General features: G+C 38.8%; 1 protein-coding gene across 1 annotated transcript; it reads left to right on the top strand.

Moving 5' to 3' along the window:
• Positions 1 to 25,699, top strand: Pak3 (p21 (RAC1) activated kinase 3). The gene is made up of 11 exons (XM_070104615.1): positions 1 to 55; positions 3,890 to 4,078; positions 7,141 to 7,295; positions 12,186 to 12,232; positions 13,495 to 13,623; positions 15,951 to 16,069; positions 17,403 to 17,589; positions 20,523 to 20,648; positions 22,000 to 22,149; positions 24,681 to 24,863; positions 25,368 to 25,699. Exons 2-11 carry the CDS (start codon positions 3,897 to 3,899, stop codon positions 25,530 to 25,532), a joined length of 1,443 nt encoding a protein of 480 aa, XP_069960716.1. The 5' UTR covers positions 1 to 55; positions 3,890 to 3,896; the 3' UTR covers positions 25,533 to 25,699.

Genomic DNA, 25,699 nt, shown 5'->3' with positions numbered 1-25,699 from the left:
GTTTGGGGCGGTGCTGTTGCTGTTTCTCACTTATCATCTATTTTCACCTTATTTCGTGAGTTTAGGGCACTTTTAGGTGTCTTATTTACCATTTTTGGATTCCCAGGAAGTTTTTACATATGTTTTATGGGGAATTTAGTGATTTTTTGTTATTTGAATGGTGTAAATTAGGCGAAATAAGAGTCTGGTAATTCCCATTTTGCTTCATGATTCGGGATTATTTTAATTATTTCTTCCTTATTTCGTAAATTTATTCTAATTTTCAGTGTTATATATTTTTTGGGGGAGTTTTTGCACACGTTTTATGGGGAATTTAGTGGTTTTTATTTATTTAAATGATGAAAATGAGAGAAAATATGATGAGGTTGATCCCGTGTTTGTTCATTTGAGATTATTTTAATTATTTTTACCTTATTTAGTGAGTTTAGGACAGTTTTCAGTGTCTTATTTACCATTTTTGGACCTCCAGGAAGTTTTTCCATACGTTTTATGGGGAATATAGTGATTTTTTGTTATATAAATGGTGTAAATTAGGAGAAATATGAGAAGAATTTCCCCACTTTTGTTCATTTGTCGTTATTTTTAAGTATTTCTTCTTATTTCGTATTTCTATACCAATTTTCACTATATTTTATACTTTTTTTGGAGTTCCAGTAAATTATTCCATAAGTTTTATGGGAAACTTAATTATTTTCGATTATTTAAATGCTATAAATTATGAGAAATATGACTAATTCCTATTTTTGTTCATATTTTGAGATTTTTTTTATGTATTTACCACATTAAAGGGGGTTATTTTGATGTTGGTGAAGGGTTCTTGATCCGGGGATATGGGGCTACCATCCTCCTCCTCGGATCAAACTTCACCATTGCCCTTGTATAATATAACCCATACTAGTTTAGCGCTTTTTATTTATATAATTAGTATAATTCCTCCTAATTCTATTCAGATTTGAAAAGCAAAAAACTAATTATATTGATAAATATTAATTTTATTTCCTTTTTATTACATTATTACAGGTGAGGTTCCCAAGGTGTGTTTCTGGTACCTTCATTATTTTCTGACCTTGATGCTGATGAAGGGCTCTTGATTTAGGGATTTGGAGCTGCCCTGCCTTTGGATCACACCTGTTTACCCCTCTTATTCCAATATGATCCTTGGGGGTTTAGTGCTTTCCATAAATGTATTGCATTACCCCCTATATTCTAGGTACTGTGACCCCTAGGGTTGCCACATAGCTCGTTGGTGAGAGCGCTCGACTCACAGTCGCAAGGTCCTGAGTTCGATTTCCAGTACAGGAAAACATATGTTAGCTTCCTTGCACCCTAATGAAAATACGTCACACTTTTCGACTTTGCATTATCCTAGGTTATATTCTAAATACTGATAATTTACTGTATAAAACCTTTGTAAAAGATTTAAATTAGAAGGATTAAGTAAAATCTTAATTCACCCCGTAATTCATCTAACATAAGATATTGTACGGATTTTTAACCCTGGAGGGTTAGCCACCCGTGATAACCCAAGAAAGTCAGTGCGTCGTCGAGGACTGTCTGTCTTATTTCCATTGTGGTCCACAATCTTGTCCCCCAGGATGCGACCCACACCAGTCGACTAACACCCAGGTACCTATTTGCTTCTAGGTGAACAGGACAACAGGTACAGTGGACCCCCGCATAACGATCACCTCCGAATGCGACCAATTATGTAAGTGTATTTATGTAAGAGCGTTTGTACGTGTATGTTTGAGGGTCTGAAATGGACTAATCTACTTCACAATGTTCCTTATGGGAACAAATTCGGTCAGTACTGGCACCTGAAAATACTTCTGGAATGAAAAAATATCGTTAACCGGGGGTCCACTGTATAAGGAAACGCGTTGAAATATTTCCACCCCGCTGGGAATCAAACCCGGGTCCTCCATGTGTGAAGCGAGAGCTTTGCCAGCCAGGCCGCGGGGCCAGCTATATGTTAGTTGAGTGCTGCTGGTCGCAGCAGTGAAAAAAAAAATATGTTAAAGTCCATTCCTGTTGGAATGTCATATCTCATGTCAGAAGTAAGTTTATTTAGGCACAGGTACACATTAGTACAATTATCATACAGTGTAAATTACCTAGGATAACTCAAAAAAAAAAAAAAAAAGTAACTTATTTCCATTATAGTCCTTGTATATTTAGATTGGAGTCCTGTGTAAGAACTCCAGTACACCTGCTGGAAGTACTTTCAAAATAATGAATCCTAACTAGTCATAAGTTGGCCTGTGATACTCCAATACTGAAACTATGTACTGTGCCAAAACAAAAGCATTCACATTGCTAAACTCACAAACTAGTATTTAGTCACTTAGCCATAATACCAACTTACCTCATAATTTTGTAATATTTTAAACTTAAGATTTAATTTAAGTCTGCCCGAAATGCCTAGCCATGCTAGGTGTTCTAGTGGTACACTCTGTAATGCCTAGCTATGCTAGGTGTTCTAGTGGTACACTTTGTAATGCCTAGCCATGCTAGGTGTTCTAGTGGTACACTTTGTAATGCCTAGCCATGCTAGGTGTTCTAGTGGTACACTCTGTAATGCCTAGCCATGCTAGGTGTTCTAGTGGTACACTTTGTAATGTCTAGCCATGCTAGGTGTTCTAGTGGTACACTCTGTAATACCTAGCCATGCTAGGTGTTCTAGTGGTACACTCTGTAATCATTATTTTACTACATGTAAACCACACAATAACCAAATTCTGTAAACTCAGCATTGTAATCCTTATAGAGAATAAACTTTGAATTGAATTGAATTGAATTTTTTTTTTCGAGGGGGGTGGGGGGCGGTTATCCTGCTAGGTAATTTACACATGTGTTACTGTGTAAAATAACCACAGGGGAATTGAATGATGTATTCATCGTGGCCCGGTGGCCTGGTGGCTAAAGCTCCCGCTTCACACACGGAGGGCCCGGGTTCGATTCCCGGCGGGTGGAAAAATTTTGACACGTTTCCTTACACCTGTTGTCCTGTTCACCTAGCAGCAAATAGGTACCTGTGTGTTAGTCGACTGGTGTGGGTCGCATCCTGGGGGACAAGATTAAGGACCCCAATGGAAATAAGTTAGACAGTCCTCGATGACGCCCTGACTTTCTTGTGTTATCCTTGGTGGCTAACCCTCCGGGGTTAAAAATCCGAACGAAATCTTATCTTATCTTATCTTACCTAATGACCATATGTACTGTTATTGCCTTATTAATCTTAAGTTTGCCCGAAATGCTTTGTATATAAAGGGGCTTCTGGTATGTACACCCAACTGTTATATTCCTTTGTATAAACACGTATCATGTCTAAATAAATTATTATTATTATTATTGTTAATATTATTATTATTATTATTATTATTATTATTATTATTATTATTATTATTGTTGTTGTTAATATTATTATTATTATTATTATTATTATTATTATTATTATTATTATTATTATTATAAATTAGTATAAAGATTTAACCCAGGATAACCCAATAAAATTGGACAGTGTGACTTATTTTAATTTAATTTGGGGCCTTGTCAGGTACTGGTGTTACTGTAGTAAGTCGCAATCTTTTTTCATTTTTATAAATTAACCTGTAGTGAAATACTATACAGAGACTTCCCTACATATGAACATTTATGTTGCAAACTTTTGATAATACAAACAGTTTACATACCCTAGAGTAGCCCAGAACCTAACCTGCCATATGAGTGTGGCCTCGTGTAATGTTTTTGTCGTTGTTTTGAGGGAATAAAAGTATATTCTTGTTTTTTTTGGATACTTTAGGAATGTCTTTAGTGGTAATCACTTACTGATATAGTTTCTACCATGTTAGACTTTACATATTTATGTATGTATTGACTTTGTTTGCAGGACAAACATGAAGGCAGCATTTAGCAAGATATTCGGCCGGAAGGAGACTATCCCCCCCGAATCTGAAAATATGGATATTTCTTCTCCTACCATTGTCACACACAATGTGCATGTTACTTATAATGCCAATACTCAGTCTTTTGAGGGCATTCCTGAAGCCTGGAAAAAAATGATCGGAGGTGCTATCACGTACGTTGAAGCCTGAAATTATACATTACAGTACAGCTAAGTCTTGATTAGTGAGAATGATTAATAATAATAATAATAAACACTAATAATAATAATAATTCTCCAAGGGGAAAGGAACAGAATTCTTCCTCCATAAGCCATGTTTGTCGCAAGAAGCGACTAAAATGCCGGGAGCAAGGGGCTAGTAACCTCTTCTCTTGTATACATTACTAAATTTGTAAAGAAAAACTTTCGTTTTCCTTTTTGGGTCACCCCGCCTCGGTGGGATACGAGGCAGGGTGACCCAGTGTGTTGAATGAAGAAGAATAATAATACAGTAATAATCTCTAATAATAATAAATAAATTTTCTTTTTTGGGGATTTTCTTTTTTTTTGGGTCACCCCGCCTCGGTGGGAGACGGCCGACTTGTTAAAAAAAAAATAATTAATAATAAGCTCTATTAATAAAAATAATAATATATTAATATTTTATTTCAGCACGATACAGAGTATATACAGAGATGTTTTAGTTGTACATGCAGAAAGTCATAGTTTTGCAGAGCATTTTGGGCAGCTTAACTTAAGACAACAATGGCAATAACTAATTGCTTATATATAAGGACATTAAGGGTATATAAACAGTAAATTTAGGAATTACAGGAACAAACAAATATTATTTGAATTTGGGCTACAGTGAAACTTCAGTTTTTGAATTTAAATTTGTTCCAGATGTCAATTTGATAACCAAAATCGATGCCACCCAAAGCAATTTTTCCATAAAGAATAATGTAAACAGAATTAATCTGTTCCAGACCCCAAGTGACAATATAATAATATATTAATATACTATATTATTATATTGAGTTTGGTAGGGTATGTAAAAGAAGAAAATTAAAAGTGAATATAGGAAAGAGTAAGGTTATGAGGATTACAAAAAAATTAGGTAACGAAAGATTGGATATCAGATTGGAGGGAGAGAGTATGGAGGAGGTGAATGTATTCTGATATTTAGGAATGGACATGTCCGCAGATGGGTCTATGAAAGATGAGGTGATTCATAGAATTGATGAGGGGAAAAAGGTGAGGAATCTGTGGAGACAAAGAACATTTTCCATGGATGCAAAGAGGGGAATGTATAAGAGTAAAGTTGTACCAACACTATTATATGGGTGCAAAGCATGGGTGGCGAATGTTGCAACAAGGAGAAGCCTGGAGGCAGTGGAGATGTCGTGTCTGAGGGCAATGCGTGGTGTGAATATAATGCAGAGAATTCGTAGGTTGGAAATTAAGAGGAGATGCCTGATTACCAAAACTATTATCGAGAGTGCTGAGGAGGGGTTGTTGAGGTGGTTCAGACATGTAGAGAGGATGGAGCAAAATAGAATGACTTCAAGAGTGTATAAATCTATAGCGGAGGGAAGGCGGGGTGGAGGTTGGCCTAGGGAAGGGAAGGAGGGGGTAAAGGAGGTTTCGTGTGTGAGGGGCTTGGACTTCCAGTAAGCATGTGTGAGCGTGTTAGATAGGAGTGAATAGAGACAAATGGTTTTTAGGACTTGATGTGCTGTTGAGTGTGAGCAAGGTAATATTTATGAAGGGATTCAGGGAAACTGGCAGGCCGGACTTGAGTCCTGGAGATGGGAAGTACAATACTGCACTCTGAAGGAGAGGCATTAATGTTGCAGTTTTATAACTGTAGTGTAAGTGCACCTCTGGCAAGACAGTGATGGAGTGAACGATGACGGTTTACTCAACAAATAATGCAATCGACAATCGAGGTTCGACTGTATTTGAATTTTATGTAATTTTTTGCATGATCTGAAGATTTTTTTTTTGGGGGGGGGGGGGGGGAATAAAGCTAGCATTGATTAATTTCACTGAATCAAAATTCACACTGTCCAAACTTGCACTAACGGAGACCTAGCTGTAAAGTATTTATTTCCTTCGAAAGAAACCTCTTCCATTCACGTATTTTCTTGCTTCTTGGTAACTGTTCTTTTCCACATTATGGGTGGTCTTTCAAAACCTAAGCTTCACTTAGGCTTGGAAGAACTACCATCATCATTACTTTTGCTTTTGGGTCATTATTAACCCTTAAACTGTCCAAGCAGATATAAGTTGACATGCGTAGTGCTCCAAAAGTAGATCTACTTTTTTTTTTTACATATTTTCAAATATAACAAAAAAAGTAGATCAATGTAAAAAAAAAAAAAAAAAAATAAAAAAAGATCTACTTTTTTTTTACATATTTTCAAATATAACAAAAAAAGTAGATCAAAGTAAAAAAAAAAAAAAAAAAAAAAAAAGATATAATTTTTTTTTTACATATTTTAAAATATAAAAAAAAAAGTATATCAAACTAAAAAAAAAAAAAAAAAAAAAGATCTACTTTTTTTTTTACATATTTTCAAATATAACAAAAAAAGTAGATCAAAGTAAAAAAAAAAAAAAAAAAAAAAGATCTACTTTTTTTTTTACATATTTTCAAATATAACAAAAAAAGTAGATCAAAGTAAAAAAAAAAAAAAAAAAAAAGATCTACTTTTTTTACATACTTTCAAATGTTGAAAAAAACGTATATACAGTGGACCCCCGCATAACGATTACCTCCGAATGCGACCAATTATGTAAGTGTATTTATGTAAGTGCGTTTGTACGTGTATGTTTGGGGGTCTGAAATGGACTAATCTACTTCACAATATTTCTTATGGAAACAAATTCGGTCAGTACTGGCACCTGAACATACTTCTGGAGTGAAAAAATATCGTTAACCGGGGGTCCACTGTATACGTTTGGACCGTTTACAGGTTAAATAAAATTAAGGGTTATTTTCAGGCCAGGGTAAACCATGTATAACTGAAAGCAGGTCCATGGATACAGGGGTTCGGCTGTATATATAAATGCTTGTCTTCGAACACAGTTTTTCTTCTTATATTCTTCGGCAGTTTTTGTTTTAAAATGCATGAACCTCGTGGGTTTCGCACTTAGTTTTGATTATAAAAATTTATTTGTTTTAAAATGGAACATTTAGGCAATTTTTAGACCTGATTGAATTTGAGGTAATAATTTCCTCCATATTCTTTCAGTGAAGATGAATTGGAGAGCAACCCAGCAGCTGCCATAGCTGCAGTAAAGTTCTATAAGTATTCCATACGACGGAAGGAGACGGATGTCAAGTTGATCCCGACTGAGGAAGTAATCCAGGAAGAGTCTGAAGCTATTGAACATATTTTTGAAACTGGTATGTGTTATTAAGATGAAAAAGGCACAATACTGTGGCTGGAACAATACACAAATATTCCACACATAGTAGAAAGAAATGTATGACAACATTTCAGCCAAATTTGGACCATTAACTAGTCGTTAGTTTCATAAGGCTCTTTCTCCTATGTGCTGGTTATTTGTGTATTGTATCTATTATTGTAATGCTGGGTGCAAGGAGCTAGTAACCACTTCTCTTGTGTATGTTACCTGGAGTTTACCTGGAGAGAGTTCCGGGGGTCAACGCCCCCATGGCCCGGTCTGTGACCAGGCCTCATGGTGGATCACAGCCTGATCAACCAGGCTGTTACTGCTGGCTGCATGCAATCCAACGTACGAGCCACAGCCCGGCTGGTCAGGTACTGACTTTAGGTGCTTGTCCAGTGCCAGCTTGAAGACTGCCAGGGGTCTATTGGTAATCCCCCTTATGTATGCTGGGAGGCAGTTGAACAGTCTTGGGCCCCTGACACTTATTGTGTTGTCTCTTAACGTGCTAGTGGCACCTCTGCTTTTCATTGGGGGGATGTTGCATCATCTGGCGAGTCTTTTGCTTTCATAGTGAGTGATTTTCGTGTGCAAGTTTGGTACTAGTCCCTCTAGGATATTTCAGGTGTATATAATCATGTGTCTCTCCCTGCTGCGTTCCAGGGAGTACAGGTTCAGGACTTCAAGCGCTCCCAGTAATTGAGGTGTTTTATCTCCGTTATGCGCGCAGTGAAGGTTCTCTACATTTTCTAGGTCAGCAATTTCACCTGCCTTGAAAGGTGCTGTTAGTGTGCAGCAATATTCCAGCCTAGATAGAACAAACGACCTGAAGAGTGTCATCATGGGCTTGGCATCCCTAGTTTTGAAGGTTCTCATTATCCATCCTGTCATTTTTCTAGCAGATGCAATTGATACAATGTTATGGTCCTTGAAGGTGAGATCCTCCGACATGATCACTCCCAGGTCTTTGACGTTGGTGTTTCACTCTATTTTGTGGCTGGAATTTGTTTTGTACTCTGATGAAGTTTTAATTTCCTCATGTTTACCATATCTGAGCAATTGAAATTTCTCATTGTTGAACTTCATATTGTTTTCTGCAGCCCACTGAAAGATTTGGTTGATGTCTGCCTGGAGCCTTGCAGTGTCTGCAATGGAAGACACTGTCATGCAGATTCGGGTGTCATCTGCAAAGGAAGACACGGTGCTGTGACTGACATCCTTGTCTGTGTCAGATATGAGGATGAGGAACAAGATGGGAGCGAGTACTGTGCCTTGTGGAACAGGGCTTTTCACCGTAGCTGCCTCAGACTTTACTCTGTTGACTACTACTCTCTGTGTTCTGTTAGTGAGGAAATTATAGATCCATCGACCGACTTTTCCTGTTATTCCTTTAGTACGCATTTTGTGCGCTATTACGCCATGGTCACACTTGTCGAAGGCTTTTGCAAAGTCTGTATATATTACATCTGCATTCTTTTTGTCTTCTAGTGCATCTAGGACCTTGTCGTAGTGATCCAATAGTTGAGACAGACAGGAGCGACCTGTTCTAAACCCATGTTGCCCTGGGTTGTGTAATTGATGGGTTTCTAGATGGGTGGTGATCTTGCTTCTTAGGACCCTTTCAAAGGTTTTTATGATATGGGATGTTAGTGCTATTGGTCTGTAGTTCTTTGCTGTTGCTTTACTGCCCCCTTTGTGGAGTGGGGCTATGTCTGTTGTTTTTAGTAACTGTGGGACGACCCCCGTGTCCATGCTCCCTCTCCATAGGATCGTAAAAGCACGTGATAGGGGCATCTTGCAGTTCTTGATGAACATGGAGTTCCATGAGTCTGGCCCTGGGGCAGAGTGCATGGGTATGTCATTTATCGCCTGTTCGAAGTAATTTGGCATCAGGATAACATCAGATAGGCTTGTGTTTACCAAATTCTGTGGCTCATAAAAAATTCATTTAGATCTTCGACTTTCAGTCTGGTTAGCAGCTTGCTAAAAATTGAGTCATATTGGGACTTGAGTAGCTCACTCATTTCCTTGCTGTCATCTGTGTAGGACCCATCTTGTTTATGTAGAGGCCCGATACTGGATGTTGTTCTCAACTTTGATTTGGCATAAGAAAAGAAATACTTTGGGTTTCTTTCGATTTCATTTATGGCTTTTAGTTCTTCCCGCGATTCCTGACTCCTATAAGAATCCTTTAGCTTGAGTTCGATGCTTGCTATTTCTCTGACCAGTGTCTCCCTACGCATTTCAGATATATTGGCCTCTTAGCCGCTCTGGTATTCTTTTCCGTCGCCTGTAAAGGGAGCGCCTGTCTCTTTCTATTTTACAACTATTACTCCTTTTTCTTAAAGGAATAAGCCTTGTGCATACATCGAGTGCCACCAAGTTAATCTGTTCTAGGCATAAGTTGGGGTCTGTGTTGCTTGGTGTATCTTCCCAGCTTATATCGGTTAGGACTTGGTTTACTTGGTTCCACTTTATGTTCTTGTTATTGAAGTTGAATTTGGTGAATGCTCCCTCGTGACTAGTCTCATTATGTCGGTCTGGGGCTCCACGCATACATGTCTGAACCTCAATTATGTTGTGATCTGAGTATATTGTTTTTGATATGGTGACATTTCTTATCAGATCATCATTGTTAGTGAAGATGAGGTCTAGTGTATTCTCCAGTCTAGTAGGCTCTATTATTTGCTGGTTTAAGTTGAATTTTGTGCAGAGATTTAAAAGCTCGTGTGAGTGTGAGTTCTCGTCTGAGCTGCCTTCTGGTGTTATCACTGCAACAACATTATTTGCTATATTCCTCCATTTTAGGTGCCTTAAGTTGAAATCCCCCAGGAGCAAGATGTTGGGGACAGGAGCTGCCAGATTTTCCAGACAGTGGTTAATTTTCAACAGTTGTTCCTGGAATTGTTAGGACGTTGTATCCGTAGGCTTGTAGACTACCACAATGACTAGGTTTTGGTTCTTGATCTTTACTGCTAAAACTTCCACTACATCATTTGAAGCATTAAGCAGTTCTGTGCAAATAAGTGACTCTGCAATGTACAGGCCAACCCCCCCCCCCCCCTTTTGCCTGTTCACTCTGTCACATCTGTATAGGTTTTAACCTGGGATCCATATTTCGTTGTCCAAGTGATCCTTTATGTGGGTCTCAGTGAAAGCCGCGAACATTGCATTTGCCTCTGCAAGCAGTCCACAGATGAAAGGTATTTTGTTGTTCGTTGCTGGCTTTAGACCCTGTATATTTGCAAAGAAGAATGTCATTGAATTGGTGATACTGGGCGGGACTTTTCTTTCCGGCACTAATATCTGTATCTGTTAGTTTGGAGTGGAAGCCATTGACTGTGGTTCCACTCCAGAAATGACTGGATTTGGTGTACAATTTCTGCCATTTCCTGCCAGTTTTTTGTCCTTCCGGGCACTGAAAAACCTCTCCCTCTTGAGTGGCTGTGGCTACCCAGGTTTTCCCATGACCTGGATGTTTTGTATCTTTTTGTCCCCTTTAGATGGTGTGCCTGGCAATTTAAGTTATATAAAATTAAAATTTCTTTCTTGAGTCACTCTACCTCCGTGGGAGACGGCTGGTGTGTTGAAAAAAAATATTATTGTATGTATGTATTTTTCCTTTGTTTAATTTAGTGACAATTATTAGGTCTTATAGTTCATAATTGGCCATATTATAGGTAGGCCCAAGGCTAGATTAAGGCATGGGCTTTAGGGGCTGAATCTCAGGGACCTCTGCCAGCTGGAGGACCTCCGCCAGCTGGAGGACCTCCGCCAGCTGGAGGACCTCCGCCAGCTGGAGGACCTCCGCCAGCTGGAGGACCTCCGCCAGCTGGAGGACCTCCGCCAGCTGGAGGACCTCCGCCAGCTGGAGGACCTCCGCCAGCTGGAGGACCTCCGCCAGCTGGAGGACCTCCGCCAGCTGGAGGACCTCCACCAGCTGGAGGACCTCCGCCAGCTGGAGGACCTCCGCCAGCTGGAGGACCTCCAGAGATATTTTGGAGAAAATTGTTTTGAAGAAATTAGGCAAAGCAAATTTTTTAATTGTAATTGTGGTTAACCTTGCAAAAATAAATTTAATATTTATCTAACTTTTTACCTTTTGAAAATATCAATAGGGGTCTCAGAGTGCCTGTAGCCCAGGGGCCTACAATATCTTAATCTGGCTTTGAGTATGCCATTTGAATTCAAAACAGTATTTTACTCATAGCCTCTCTGTACTTAAAAATATCTTTTGCTGTGACCACTGGTTCTGTTATAAATTAAAAAATCTCCATCACTCTCGCCACAAAGCCTTGACATTTATTCTGACCTCTATAGTTGTTTGGTATTGTATTACATGTAGTTAGGTTAGGTAAGGTTCATCAGGAAACAGGACGAGTGCTCCATGACGCGGGTCTTAGATGATGACCCGCCATTGGAGCTTTTAGTCATCTGACTGAGGCCTTCCGCTGGCTTACATATGTGTTACATACCACAAATAGTGTACCAGTATCTTTTTTGTATAATAAAATGCTTCACATATCTTGTGGAGAGAAAAGATCGATCCTTCAACTGCCAGTTGTGAAATAAACATGGTAGCCAAATGTACTTACGTGTATCTATATTTTTCCCGCAGAGTTTTCCAGTATATACAGTACAGTGGACCCCCGGTTAATTAACTTTTTTCATTCCAGTAGTATGTTCAGGTGCCAGTACTGACCGAATTTTTTCCCATAAGGAATATTGTGAAGTAGATTAGTCCATTTCAGACCCCCAAACATATACGTACAAACGCACTTACATAAATACACTTACATAATTGGTCGCATTTGGAGGTGATCGTTAAGCGGGGGTCCACTGTACTTAGTAAAATAATTTGTTATATTTTATGATTTTTTTTCAGTTAAAGAATCCAGTGAAATAATTGAGAACAATACATCGGCAGATAAGGTAAGATTTAATTTTCTTTTTATCGTGGCTGTGAAAACATGAGTATATAATGATTGTAAATAAACAAGTTAATACATTATAATGAAATAAAATGGGCATAACTAAATGAATAAATATAATGGAAGGTACATAAGAATTAAAAGGATAAATTAGTAAGTTGTTTATGTCCAACTTTCCAGAATTAAGTATAGCATCTTAGGCAAATGTACAGTGGACCCCCGCATAGCGAACTTAATCCGTGCAAGAGGGCTGGTCGTTATGCGAAATGTTCGCTATGCGAATTAATTTTCCCCATAAGAAATAATGGAAATAAAATTAATCCGTGCAAGACACCCAAAAGTATGAAAAAAAAATTTTTTTACCACAAAAAAATGTTAATTTTAGTACACACAAACTGAAAAAGGCATGCACAATTACATGACACTTACTTTTATTGAAGATCTGGTGATGATTGATGGGATGGGAGGAGGGGAGAGAGAGTGTTAGTGTTTAGAAGGGGAATCCCCTTCCATTAGGACTTGAGGTAGCAAGTCCTTTTCCGGGGTTACTTCCCTTCTTCTTTTAATGCCACTAGGACCAGCTTCAGAGTCACTGGACCTCTGTCGCACAACAAATCTGTCCATAGAGCTCTGTACCTCCCGTTCCTTTACGATTTGTCTAAAATGGGCCATAACATTGTCATTGAAATAGTCACCAGCACGGCTTGCAACAGCTGTGTCAGGGTGATTTTCATCCATAAAGGTTTGCAGTTCAACCCACTGTGCACACATTTCCTTAATTTTTGAAGTAGGCACAATGGATTCCACAACTGGCATAGGCTTCTCAGGGTTAGCCCCAAACCCTTCAAAATCTTTCTTAATTTCCATACTAATTCTCACCCTTTTTACCACAGGGTTGGCACTAGAAGCTTTCTTGGGGCCCATGGTCACTTATTTTCCAGAAACAGCACCGAAAACACTGTAATAATACGAAATATTCCGAGTGTATGCTTGAATGTTACCGCGGAGGCTGGCTGGTAAACAATGGACGCGTCTCGGACGAAGGTCGCTGAGCGGGTTTTTGTCCACTATGCGGGGCAAAATTTTGGCGAACAAAGCGTTCGCTATGCGGATTGTTCGCTATGCAAGGCGTTCGCTATGCGGGGGTCCACTGTATTTTATGTATGTTGCTTGTAAATCCAAATTGCTGCAGTGAAAGTTAATACAGTTCATATTTTTATAGATTAGTAAATCATTAATATGAGTTTTTTTTTATTATCCTAGGTTGTAGAAGATGAAGTTGGCAGCAAAGAGGAGGAGGAGGATTCTGCAAACCACGTCTCCACTGTCCCCCAGATGACAGTTGATCAGGTTGACAGAGCGAACGTTAATGACATTGAAAGCCCAGTGCAGGTTATTATCCCTATAAAAATAATTCACGTTCTCCATTATTTGTGTAACTACCTATTTACGATTGCCTGGGGTAAAATCACTACAGGTGCTCCTCGACTTACAATGGGGATTACGTTCTAACAAACCCATCTTAAGTTGTAAGTCGAATATGATATCCTAAATGAGTAAATAAATAACTACTGTCACTAAATATGTAAATAAATAATTACTATAACTAACTAAATACTAGTATTGAAAAATAAATGAATATAGGTTATGGATTTGCCACCTTCATGCTGGGTAATTATCTTAAATTTCATCTCTAAAGTAACTGCTCTTGAACCATCATAAATTGAGAAGCACCTGTATATACTTTGTGATAGCAAACGTGAATACCAAAGCGAAACAACGATGGGACAGTAATTGTAATAAAGTTGGTAGAATTACCGACAATATGTAAAGTAAAAGGACACAAGGTAATGGCTTGATAAAGCTCCTGGAGAGCAAAACGTTGCCATAATAAATGTCACATTAGTGGGATAGTAATTGCTGGGAGCTTTCGTGCATTTACACACAAGTCTTTCGAGGAGTTAGTTTTTTTAAAGCAGGGTTTCTTAACCTTTTTCTGATTACAGACCCCAGTGCCCAGTATGTCAATATATCCTTATACCCGTTTTCACCATTATTATTACATGTATAATGTAGGGGGAAGAGCTAAACCCATAGGATTATACAGCACCTGTGTGGGGGGGGGGATGTGGAAGGTATTCAGGCTTAATTCAGGGAACTGGAGCACAGATCCAATTCCCTAGATCAAGACCCCCTCACCAGCATCAAGGAACCTTCCTTAAGGGTGCCCCCCTTCACCAGACTGTCAAAATTATCACCATCACCAGTCCTATTAGATACCAGTATCACTTCGAAAGATGTCAATACAGTGGACCCCCGCATAACGATTACCTCCGAATGCGACCAATTATGTAAGTGTATTTATGTAAGTGCGTTTGTACGTGTATGTTTGGGGGTCTGAAATGGACTAATCTACTTCACAATATTCCTTATGGGAACAAATTCGGTCAGTACTGGCACCTGAACATACTTCTGGAGTGAAAAAATATCGTTAACCGGGGGTCCACTGTAGTTTGGTTTCACTTTACATATGGATAACTGGCAACCCAGTAGATGATAGTTTATTCTAATCTAACAGTAACTTTTTCTTTTAAATTGTTCAGAGATGGAGTTGCATACCCTCATTATTCTGTTCCCATACCCTCCATTATTGTTCCCATACCACCATTATTTTGATCCCATACCCCCCATTATTGTTCCCATACCACCATTATTTTGATCCCATACCCCCCATTATTGTTCCCATACCACCATTATTTTGATGCCATACCCCCAATTATTGTTCCAATACCACCATTATTTTGTTCCCATACCCCTATTATTTTGTTCCCATACCCCATTATTTGGCTCTCATACCCCAGTTAAGAACCCCTGATCTACAGAAAGGATTAAGATATATTTTTTGTTACTCTTCATTGGATTGTCTGTTCAAGTAATTAAAGAACAACAAATCACAGTACCGTGGCTGGAACAATTCACAAATAAACTGCACCTAGGAGAGGAAAGTTTAGATGACATTTTGGTCCATCGTAGACCACTGTCACGGTGCAGCTGTGACTTGGGACTTGACATCTAAACTGTCGTATCTGCGTACCTCTGACAAGACAGCAGCGGTGTGAATCAGGGTGAAAGTGTTTCTTTTTTGGGTTACCCTGCCTTGGTGGGACGTGGCCGGTGTGCTAAAAAACATCAAATAATGTCTTTTTAAAGTTCTCAGTGGTTGTATCATTTTATATTTCCTCTTGTAACACATTCCACTGTTTTTCGATTCTGTGAAGAAGAAATTTCTAATATCCCTTTAGAACCTCTTCTTCCTTCATGTCTTAGTGTGTGTGGTTAGAAAATAGACCAAGTCGGTCCAAAATGTCGTCATAAGTTTCTTTCTCCTGTGTGCAGGTTATTTGTGTACTCTTCTTCCATAGTTTTTATTTATAGTATCTTGTTGTCCCTATAGATGGTGCTAGGAAATCTATGTAATTTCTTTACTTAGTTAAAATCTTCCATTTTGGGTAATTATTTTCTGATTATAATTATATTCATTGCCGGGAGCAGGAGACTAGTTCTCCTGTATAAATTACGAAATATAAAAAGAAGGAAAACCCTATAACAGTGTTTCTTCTTTTTCGGGTCGCTCTGCCTCAGTGGGAGACGGCTGGCGTGTTACAAAAAAAAAAGATTAGAATTTGAAAAGTATTCATTTCTGTTACTTCTTCTAACAGGTACGAATGAAGCATTGCGGTAAATTGACTGACGAACAGATAATGGGCCATTTTAAGCAGATTTGTTCCCCAAAGAACCCAGAAACAGTGTACGAGAGAGATAAGGAGCTCGGTGCAGGGTATGTAAGGCTACTTCATGTTCTGTACTTATACATATACATATACTTATACAGTGGAACCTCAAAAATCGAACTGCTCCCAACACAACCAATTATGTAAGTGTATTTTTGTAAGTGCTTTTATAAGTGTATTTTTAAGGGTCTGAAATGGACTAATCTAATTTACATTATTCCTGATGGGAATAAATTCATTCGGTAAAGGCACTCAGACTTCTGGACCGAAGAAAGTTTGATATTTGAGGTTTCACTGTACATATACATATACAGTTAAAATAAACAGTTGAGCAGTTATAGTCATGGTCTGGAGGCCCTGCATATATGGCGCCTCTTTTTGGTGTTCCACTTTTTTGTTGGCTTTCAATTGAGCCATTGTTTTATCTGTCAATGACTATCACCAGCGGATGAAATATAATAAACAATGGCTCAGTTTGAAGCCAACGAAAACACAGAATGTCGAAAAGAGGTGCTGTACTTGTGGGGTCGTCCTGTTCAGAAAACTATACAGTGGACCCCCGCATAACGATTACCTCCGAATGCGACCAATTATGTAAGTGTATTTATGTAAGTGCGTTTGTACGTGTATGTTTGGGGGTCTGAAATGGACTAATCTACTTCACAATATTCCTTATGGGAACAAATTCGGTCAGTACTGTCACCTGAACATACTTATGGAGTGAAAAAATATCGTTAACCGGGGGTCCACTGTACATGTAAATATATAGCAAGACTAATAGAGAACTGTCCAAAGGTCCATTAAAACACAATACTGTTGTTAAAAATAGAATAAAAAAGAACTTCAGTATTACTTATTCTAATATGGTACTATACACACACAAATAACAGATACATTACAATCGAAATTGAAAAAAAGGAGTTAAAAATAAAATTTACCAAATAGATTTTTTGCTCATTATGGTATTTTAGAAAAGCATTATATTGAGAGCATAATGTACACCTACCATCCGACTTACGACCGAGTTCAGTTCCGAGAAACCGGTCATAAGTCGAAATGGTCGTAAGTTGAACTTTACTACTGAATATCAACAAAACATTTTTGTAATGACTTTATTTTATTGTTTTATTTTGGTATTTCATGTTTTACTTTACTTTTTATGTTGTTAGTACTGTATTTTATACTGTAAGGTTTAGGATAAACACTGTGTACAACACTAATACTTGTTTATTTCCCAGAAATTTGGCATAAAAAACACTGTCGTAAGTCGAGTGGTCGTAAGTCGAGCAGGTCATAAGTCGGATGGTAGGTGTATTTGTATGGTATGAGTTGTGTATGAGGTGTGAGTTATAACAATACTGGTGCATTTTTCCTCCCTAGAGCATCTGGCACAGTGTTTATAGCGCAGGAGAGGGCCAGTGGTCGCAAGGTGGCCGTCAAGGACATTGATCTGGACAAGCAGCCAAAGAAAGAACTCATCCTCAATGAAATTCGAGTGATGAAAGAAATTCGGCATGAAAATCTGGTCAATTTCCTCGATGTATTCCTCTTAAACAATCACCTATGGGTAAGTTAATATATATATATTTTTGAACCCACCAGCCATCTCCCACCTGGGCAGGTGACTCAAAAAAAAGCAACAGTAGTTAATATTGTGCGCTATTTGTATAATAATAATAATAATAATAATAATAATAATAATAATAATAATAATGTAAACATTGCCTAAAATGCTCTGCATAACCATGGGCTTTCTGCCTTCACAACTAAATGTCCTCCATACACAAATATCCCGCACGTGGAAGAGAGGAGTTTACGATGACGTTTCGGTCCAACCTAGACCATTTACAAAGTCACACTAACGAAAAGGAGAGCAAGATGGGTATATATAGGCAGGAGGTGGTAGTAGTAATAGTAGTAGTGCTCTTGTGTGTTCTTGCTCTTACCCTCTGTGGGCACCTAGCTCCCTTGCAGTGCTCCTCTTTCATAGTACAGTGGACCCCCGGTTTACGATATTATTTCATTCCAGAAGTATGTTCGGTGCCATTACTGAACGAATTTGTTCCCATAAGGAATATTGTGAATTAGATTAGTCCATTTCAGACCCCCAAACATACACATACAAACGTACTTACATAAATACACTTACATAATTGGTCGCATTGGGAGCTGATCGTAAACCGGGGGTCCACTGTATTATTATTATTATTTTATTTTTTTTATTATCACACCGGCCGATTCCCACCAAGGCAGGGTGGCCCGAAAAAGAAAAACTTTCACCATCATTCACTCCATCACTGTCTTGCCAGAAGGGTGCTTTACACTACAGTTTTTAAACTGCAACATTAACACCCCTCCTTCAGAGTGCAGGCACTGTACTTCCCATCTCCAGGACTCAAGTCCGGCCTGCCGGTTTCCCTGAATCCCTTCATAAATGTTACTTTGCTCACACTCCAACAGCACGTCAAGTATTAAAAACCATTTGTCTCCATTCACTCCTATCAAACACGCTCAAGCATGCCTGCTGGAAGTCCAAGCCCCTCGCACACAAAACCTCCTTTACCCCCTCCCTCCAACCCTTCCTAGGCCGACCCCTACCCCGCCTTCCTTCCACTACAGACTGATACACTCTTGAAGTCATTCTGTTTCGCTCCATTCTCTCTACATGTCCGAACCACCTCAACAACCCTTCCTCAGCCCTCTGGACAACAGTTTTGGTAATCCCGCACCTCCTCCTAACTTCCAAACTACGAATTCTCTGCATTATATTCACACCACACATTGCCCTCAGACATGACATCTCCACTGCCTCCAGCCTTCTCCTCGCTGCAACATTCATCACCCACGCTTCACACCCATATAAGAGCGTTGGTAAAACTATACTCTCATACATTCCCCTCTTTGCCTCCAAGGACAAAGTTCTTTGTCTCCACAGACTCCTAAGTGCACCACTCACTCTTTTTCCCTCATCAATTCTATGATTCACCTCATCTTTCATAGACCCATCCGCTGACACGTCCACTCCCAAATATCTGAATACGTTCACCTCCTCCATACTCTCTCCCTCCAATCTGATATTCAATCTTTCATCACCTAATCTTTTTGTTATCCTCATAACCTTACTCTTTCCTGTATTCACCTTTAATTTTCTTCTTTTGCACACCCTACCAAATTCATCCACCAATTATTATTATTATTATTAATTTTTTTTTTTTCAACAAGTCGGACTTATTCACGATATCCCACATGTACAAAACTCTCTAAACTACCCACGTTCACAATTACAATCAAGGTACTCCAAGCAAGTAAACTTTTACGACCACTTTATTGTGTTACTCTAGGCTAAATTACATAAGGTATTTTTTATGTGCCCATAATATCTTTCTTTTTTGGGTCACCCTGCCTCGGTGGGAGACGGCCGACTTGTTGAAAAAAAAAAAAAAAAAAATATCTTGTACCGTCAAGGTTATTGTAAAGAAATTTGTACATTATGTGTTGAAAGCCTAAACAAAAACTGGAAAAAAGTGTGATACATAAACACCATTTATACTATTGTTTATGTATGTAAGCAACTTGTTTGTAACTTGATATACCAGGAATGTATGTTGTTTGTAGGTTAGGGAGCTCTCATGAAAACAGAAGCATCAGTACTTGCATAACAGTGTTGCTTGATTTACTGCTATTGTTCATCCATCTCTGTGTAATACAGTGGACCCCCGGTTAACGATATTATTTCATTCCAGAAGTATGTTCAGGTGCCAGTACTGACCGAATTTGTTCCCATAAGAAATATTGTGAAGTAGATTAGTCCATTTCAGACCCCCAAACATACACTTACAAACACACTTACATAAATACACTTACATAATTGGTCGCATTGGGAGTTGATCGTGAACAGGGGGTCCACTGTACTTTTGTGAAAGCAAAGAAGCTTGTTGTAGAACGAGCAATTATTGGACAGCGTTTTTCTGTTTTGAGAGTTTTATTAAGTCATGTGTTGCTTCATGTAGAGTTGTGTATAGTCGAATCTGATGAATTAAACCTTAAACGGTCCAAACAGATCTACGTTCAAATTCGTAGCTACAAAAGTAGATCTACTTGTTTTACATATTTTCAAATATAACAAAAAAAAATGTAGATAAAAGTTTTTTTACACGTTTTCAAATGTAAAACAAAAAAAAAAAGATCTACATTTTTTTTACATACTTTCAGATGTTGAAAAAACGTATATATACGTTTGGACCATTTAAGGGTTAAAATATACATGAGTTTCGGGGTTTGACTGTACAGCGCAACATGTTTATTTAGCAAATTAACATTCACCTCTCTTATATACCTCCTTTAAATGGTGCAGTTTTTTGTATGTGTGACTGCAAAAATGCATGGAAAAATGCATGGGAGGGGGGGATGATTCACTTGCCACTTATAAACTGTTTTTGTCATTTTCTTATGCTAACACAAATAATTTATTGGAAAATTATTGATTTATTGTACTTGTAGGTGGTGATGGAGTTGCTTGACGGAGGACCACTGACAGACGTAGTGACGGAAACTGTAATGAAGGAGTCACAAATCGCTGCCGTGTGTCACCATACTCTGCGAGGCATCAGTTACCTTCATCTAAATGTATGTCAGCGAGCATAAGCTTTGTCCTCTAGATTTTTATCATGTGATTCCATATTAAAATCAGAGTAAAGTTTTTTGTAGCTGTTTTCCCATGTGTTGGGGGACCTCAATAAAAAGAGGAAATGCATTCACCATTATTCAATCAGTTGCTGTCTTGCCAGAGGTGTGCTGACAGTTCAGATGATCCTTTGAACCACAACAGTCCTGCAGGCACTGGACTTCGACCTCCAGGACTGTAACATCCTCACTCATCCTTAAGAGTGCAGGCACTGGACTTCCACCTCCAGTACTGTAACATCCTCACTCATCCTTCAGAGTGCAGGCACTGGACTTCCACCTCCAGGACTGTAACATCTTCACTCATCCTTCAGAGTGCAGGCACTGGACTTCCACCTCCAGAACTGTAACATCCTCACTCATCCTTCAGAGTGCAGGCACTGGACTTCCACCTCCAGGACTGTAACATCCTCACTCATCCTTCAGAGTGCAGGCACTGGACTTCTACCTCCAGAACTGTAACATCCTCACTCATCCTTCAGAGTGCAGGCACTGGACTTCTACCTCCAGAACTGTAACATCCTCACTCATCCTTCAGAGTGCAGGCACTGGACTTCCACCTCCAGGACTGTAACATCCTCACTCATCCTTCAGAGTGCAGGCACTGGACTTCTACCTCCAGAACTGTAACATCCTCACTCATCCTTCAGAGTGCAGGCACTGGACTTCCACCTCCAAGACTCAAGTCTGGCTAACCAGACTAATCAGTTAACCAAGTGAAATTGAATGCAGGATTATACAGAGTTTATACAGGATTTAGAAATAATTTGTGAATTGCAGCTGCCTTCTCCTTGGATCAACCCTGATTACTGTGCCTCTCATTTACAGGTTTAGTGCTTCCTCCTCAACATAATAATAAAATAAAAATATCAATAATGATGATGATAATTCTCCCTGGAGGTGGGAAGTACAGTGTCTGTACTCTGAAGGATTGAGGATGTTAACAGTCCTGGAGGTGGGAAGTACAGTGACTGTACTCTGAAGGATGAGTGAGGATGTTACAGTCCTGGAGGTGAGAAGTACAGTGTCTGTACTCTGAAGGATGAGTGAGGATGTTACAGTCCTGGAGGTGAGAAGTACAGTGCCTGCACTCTGAAGAATGAGTGAGGATGTTACAGTTCATTGGGTCATTTGAATTACGATATTTTCACGCTTTTGGCAAGACAGCTATTGGATAAAATGAGCGCTAAGTGTGTGTTTTTTTTTTTTTAGGTTCCCTTTCCTTGGCTGAAAATGGCCAGTTGTGGTTAAAACAATAATAATATTGTGGAACTTATTGTGATTTGCTTTTTAGGGAGTAATTCATCGAGATATCAAATCAGACAACATTCTTCTTGGGAAAGATGGTTCTGTCAAGGTAACGGACTTTGGCTTCTGCGCGAACATTTCTGGAGATGAGAAGCGTCAGACCATGGTTGGTACACCCTATTGGATGGCCCCTGAGGTAATGTATTGAATATTAATGCTATGCTGCCTAAGAGATTTACTTGTCTTAAAAAACCACTGTATGGGTGGGGTTAGAACCCATTGCAAGCATGTCATAAAACTCCAGGCCAGTGCATAAGCCTGCCATACCATGGGTTGTTTAGAATCATGTTATTACGATTTCGTGAGTTATGTGTTGAGTTCACTAGCTACATACCCATGAACTTAATGCATACACAGGTTTCTGAATAGGCTTTTATTGAGCCAATATTTTGCTACATATGGTCATACCTCGTTAATACGGCACTCACCTTATAGTGCTTTGCTAATACGGCACTTATCAGTTATATTCATGTTTATTGTTTTCAGTGATTGCCTTGTTCTTAAGATGGTTTTTGGCAATTTTTAAATTTTTATTTATTATTTTTTAATTTGTAATTGCATTTTTAGGCCTAGTGCTATTGTATACTTAATAAATGATAGTGTAAACATTTTTTAGGCTTTTATATACACTTGCAAGTGAAAAAAAGGCTGTGATTCACTTTAAGGCAATATTGGCTTTACGAAGCGGTCTGGAACCTGACTCGCCGTATTAGCAAAGTTTGCCCACATAAAGATTTATCATTTATATTCTACATTTATATTCTATCATTTATATTCTGAGCACCTCTGCAAAAACAGTGATAATGTGCGAGTGTGGTGAAAGTGTTGAATGATGATGAAAGTATTTTCTTTTTGGGGATTTTCTTTCTTTTTTGGGTCACCCTGCCTCGGTGGGAGACGGCCGACTTGTTGAAAAAAAAAAATTCTACACAGAGTACAACGTCCAATAAAAACCCATTCAACAACCTGTGTATGTTACTGTTACTATCAGTATACTACAGGTCCACATTCCTTTATCCAAAACTCTTAGGGCCAGTATTGTTTTGAATTTCAGAATGATTCTCAACACCGCCACGTGACCCAGCACTGAGATGACTGACACTCCACACTCCACGAAAAACCTTTGGTTTTCGGAACATTTCCAGTTTCAGAATTTTGGATAAAAGGTTGTGGACCTGTATTTAGATCTACCTTTATAGTTTTAAATAGGTTTATGTGGGCTACAGTTAATATTCTTACTATAATTATACCTTTATTTAAGGTTAAGTGTAATTACACTTACAGGATCAAGACTTTGCTTAATATTCTTGGAAACACAAAAACTCTGTAAAATATTTTTGATCCAAGTACCGAAGCTTTCCACATTGTTTACACTACAGATTATTACTGTTGCCGTTAGTTTAACATCTGCATTATGCAGCCCATACCCATCCTATGGGCAGTAGTCAAAGGATTACAGAGGTAAATAATGGGTCCAGTGACTGGTACATAATGGGTCCAGGGACTGGTATATAATGGGTCCAGGAACTTGTGCATAATGGGTCCAGGGACTTGTACATAATGGGTCCAGGGACTGGTACATAATGGGTCCAGGGACTTGTACATAATGGGTCCAGGGACTTGTACATAATGGGTCCAGGGACTGGTACATAATGGGTCCAGGGACTTGTACATAATGGGTCCAGGGACTTGTACATAATGGGTCCAGGGACTGGTACATAATGGGTCCAATGACTGGTACATAATGGGTCCAGGGACTGGACCACAAAGTTTTGATAGCTGAACAAGTTAGTGGTAAGTGCTGCATAATACGTCATAACATAATTTTGTGGTATTAATTTCCCTTGTGTATATTTTCTGAAATCCAAGTAAGGTGGCAGTATCAAACCATGGAATGGACCGGGTTTCAACCCATGGCAAATGAGTGATGAAACTCCAGGTCTGGAGTTGTAGCACTCACCAGGTTCAAACCCCATCCGTTCTGTGGTTTGTAATCATGTTGTTGCGATGTCATGAGTCATAGTGTCAGTATCATTATTAGCTTAAATTTGCCTGAAATACTCTTCATATTAAGGGGCTTTCTGCATGCACATTTAAATGTCATTTACCATTATACAAACATTATATTATGCTGAAATAGAATTTTTAAGCTTTATATGATGTAAATGGTTTAGAAAATTGACATGTTGCAGAATGAGACACTTTGCAACATTTAGAATCTTTATTCAGGAAATATTTTTCCAGCCAGCGGCTTCTTCAGTCCAGTTAGAGAATAACAGAGGAAGATGAGGAAGAGTATGAGGTAAACAGTCCCTCAGCCTGGAGTTGATGTGTTCAGTTTGTCTATTCTCAAAACTGAGGACTGAACACATTGATTCCACACTAAGGGACTGATTATCCCATACTCTTTCTCATCTTCCTCTGTTAACCTCTGTATTGGACTGAAAAAGCCAAAAGTGTCTAATTCTTCAATATCATTTATATTTCATAACACATATCATACAAGGAAAAATGCCTTGTTCTAAAGATTTAAAACTATCTTCCTTGAATCAAACCTGATTACCTTCCATTCCTCAGGCACTGCTTGACCGCCCATAGCTTTAGTGCTTCCTCATTAATATAGTAATAATCTTATACATCATGTCTCACTGGAAGTTTACTCTGCAGGTTGTGAATCGTAAACATTATGGCAAGAAGGTCGACATATGGTCGCTCGGTATTATGGCCATTGAAATGATTGAAGGTGAACCACCTTACCTGAAAGAGACACCACTTCGAGCATTGTATCTCATTGCTTGTAATGGCAAACCTGAAGTCCCTTCATGGACTAAATTAACTCCTGAGTTCCAGGTAACCCAAAGAACAAACAAAAACACACAATACCGTGACTGGAACAATACACAAATAACCCGCACATAGGAGAAAGCAACTTATGACGACTTTTCAATCCAACTTGGACCATCACCTAATCTAAGTCGAACTGAAACGTTATCATAAGTTTCTTTCTCCTATGTGTGGGTTATTCGTGTATTGTTCCAGGTAAACTGTTTGCCTGTCTTTATACTGCTTCTTCCTACTTTCTGTACTGGCAGCTGTACTAGGCTCGGTCAAGTCATCAGTACTCAGTTCCTTGTATGGATGCGCATCCCTGCATGCAGTATCAATAATTCCTCACAGCATCATAGTTTTGTGTTCCAATTGCCTGACCCCTGCCTTATAGTGCTCCAGTAGCCTCCTCTTTAACCTGATATTATAATAAATTTGGGTTGGATTGTGGTGATAAATAATTCCTAATTTGTAGATTACAATTTAATCAGATTCTTCTAACTTGAGGCTCTGATGTTACCTACACAGGACTTCCTCAACCAGTGTCTTGAAGTAGATGTGGATAGACGAGCATCAGCAGAAGAGCTCCTGGCCCATAAGTTCCTCACGAAGGCCGTCAGTACGACTACTCTCAAACCTCTCATCGAAGCTGCTCAAAAAATCCTCGGGAAGCGTATCAGCCATGCCACATAGCTCTGTGTATATATTAGTGGTTGTACTAAGCACTAGGACAACATTCTCATTCATTACATTCAGGTTTATAATAGATTACGTGACATTCACTTTAAAAATCCCACGTCCATGAATCAAGTCTGTACTTCCTGTTGACATTCTTAACTTGCTAGGCTTCTATAATTCCA

Source organism: Cherax quadricarinatus, chromosome 93 (genome assembly GCF_038502225.1).
Source record: "Cherax quadricarinatus isolate ZL_2023a chromosome 93, ASM3850222v1, whole genome shotgun sequence".
Taxonomy (NCBI): domain Eukaryota; kingdom Metazoa; phylum Arthropoda; class Malacostraca; order Decapoda; family Parastacidae; genus Cherax; species Cherax quadricarinatus.
This window is presented reverse-complemented; position numbering and strand designations above follow the sequence as displayed.

Bases quoted from the DNA above. Each gene is read 5' to 3' on its own strand.
- Pak3 (XM_070104615.1), top strand. From the start codon at position 3,897: ATGAAGGCAGCATTTAGCAAGATATTCGGCCGGAAGGAGACTATCCCC. The intron at 4,079-7,140 runs GTACGTTGAAGC...ATATTCTTTCAG, and splicing joins ATGATCGGAGGTGCTATCAC to TGAAGATGAATTGGAGAGCA. The intron at 16,070-17,402 runs GTATGTAAGGCT...TTTCCTCCCTAG, and splicing joins GATAAGGAGCTCGGTGCAGG to AGCATCTGGCACAGTGTTTA.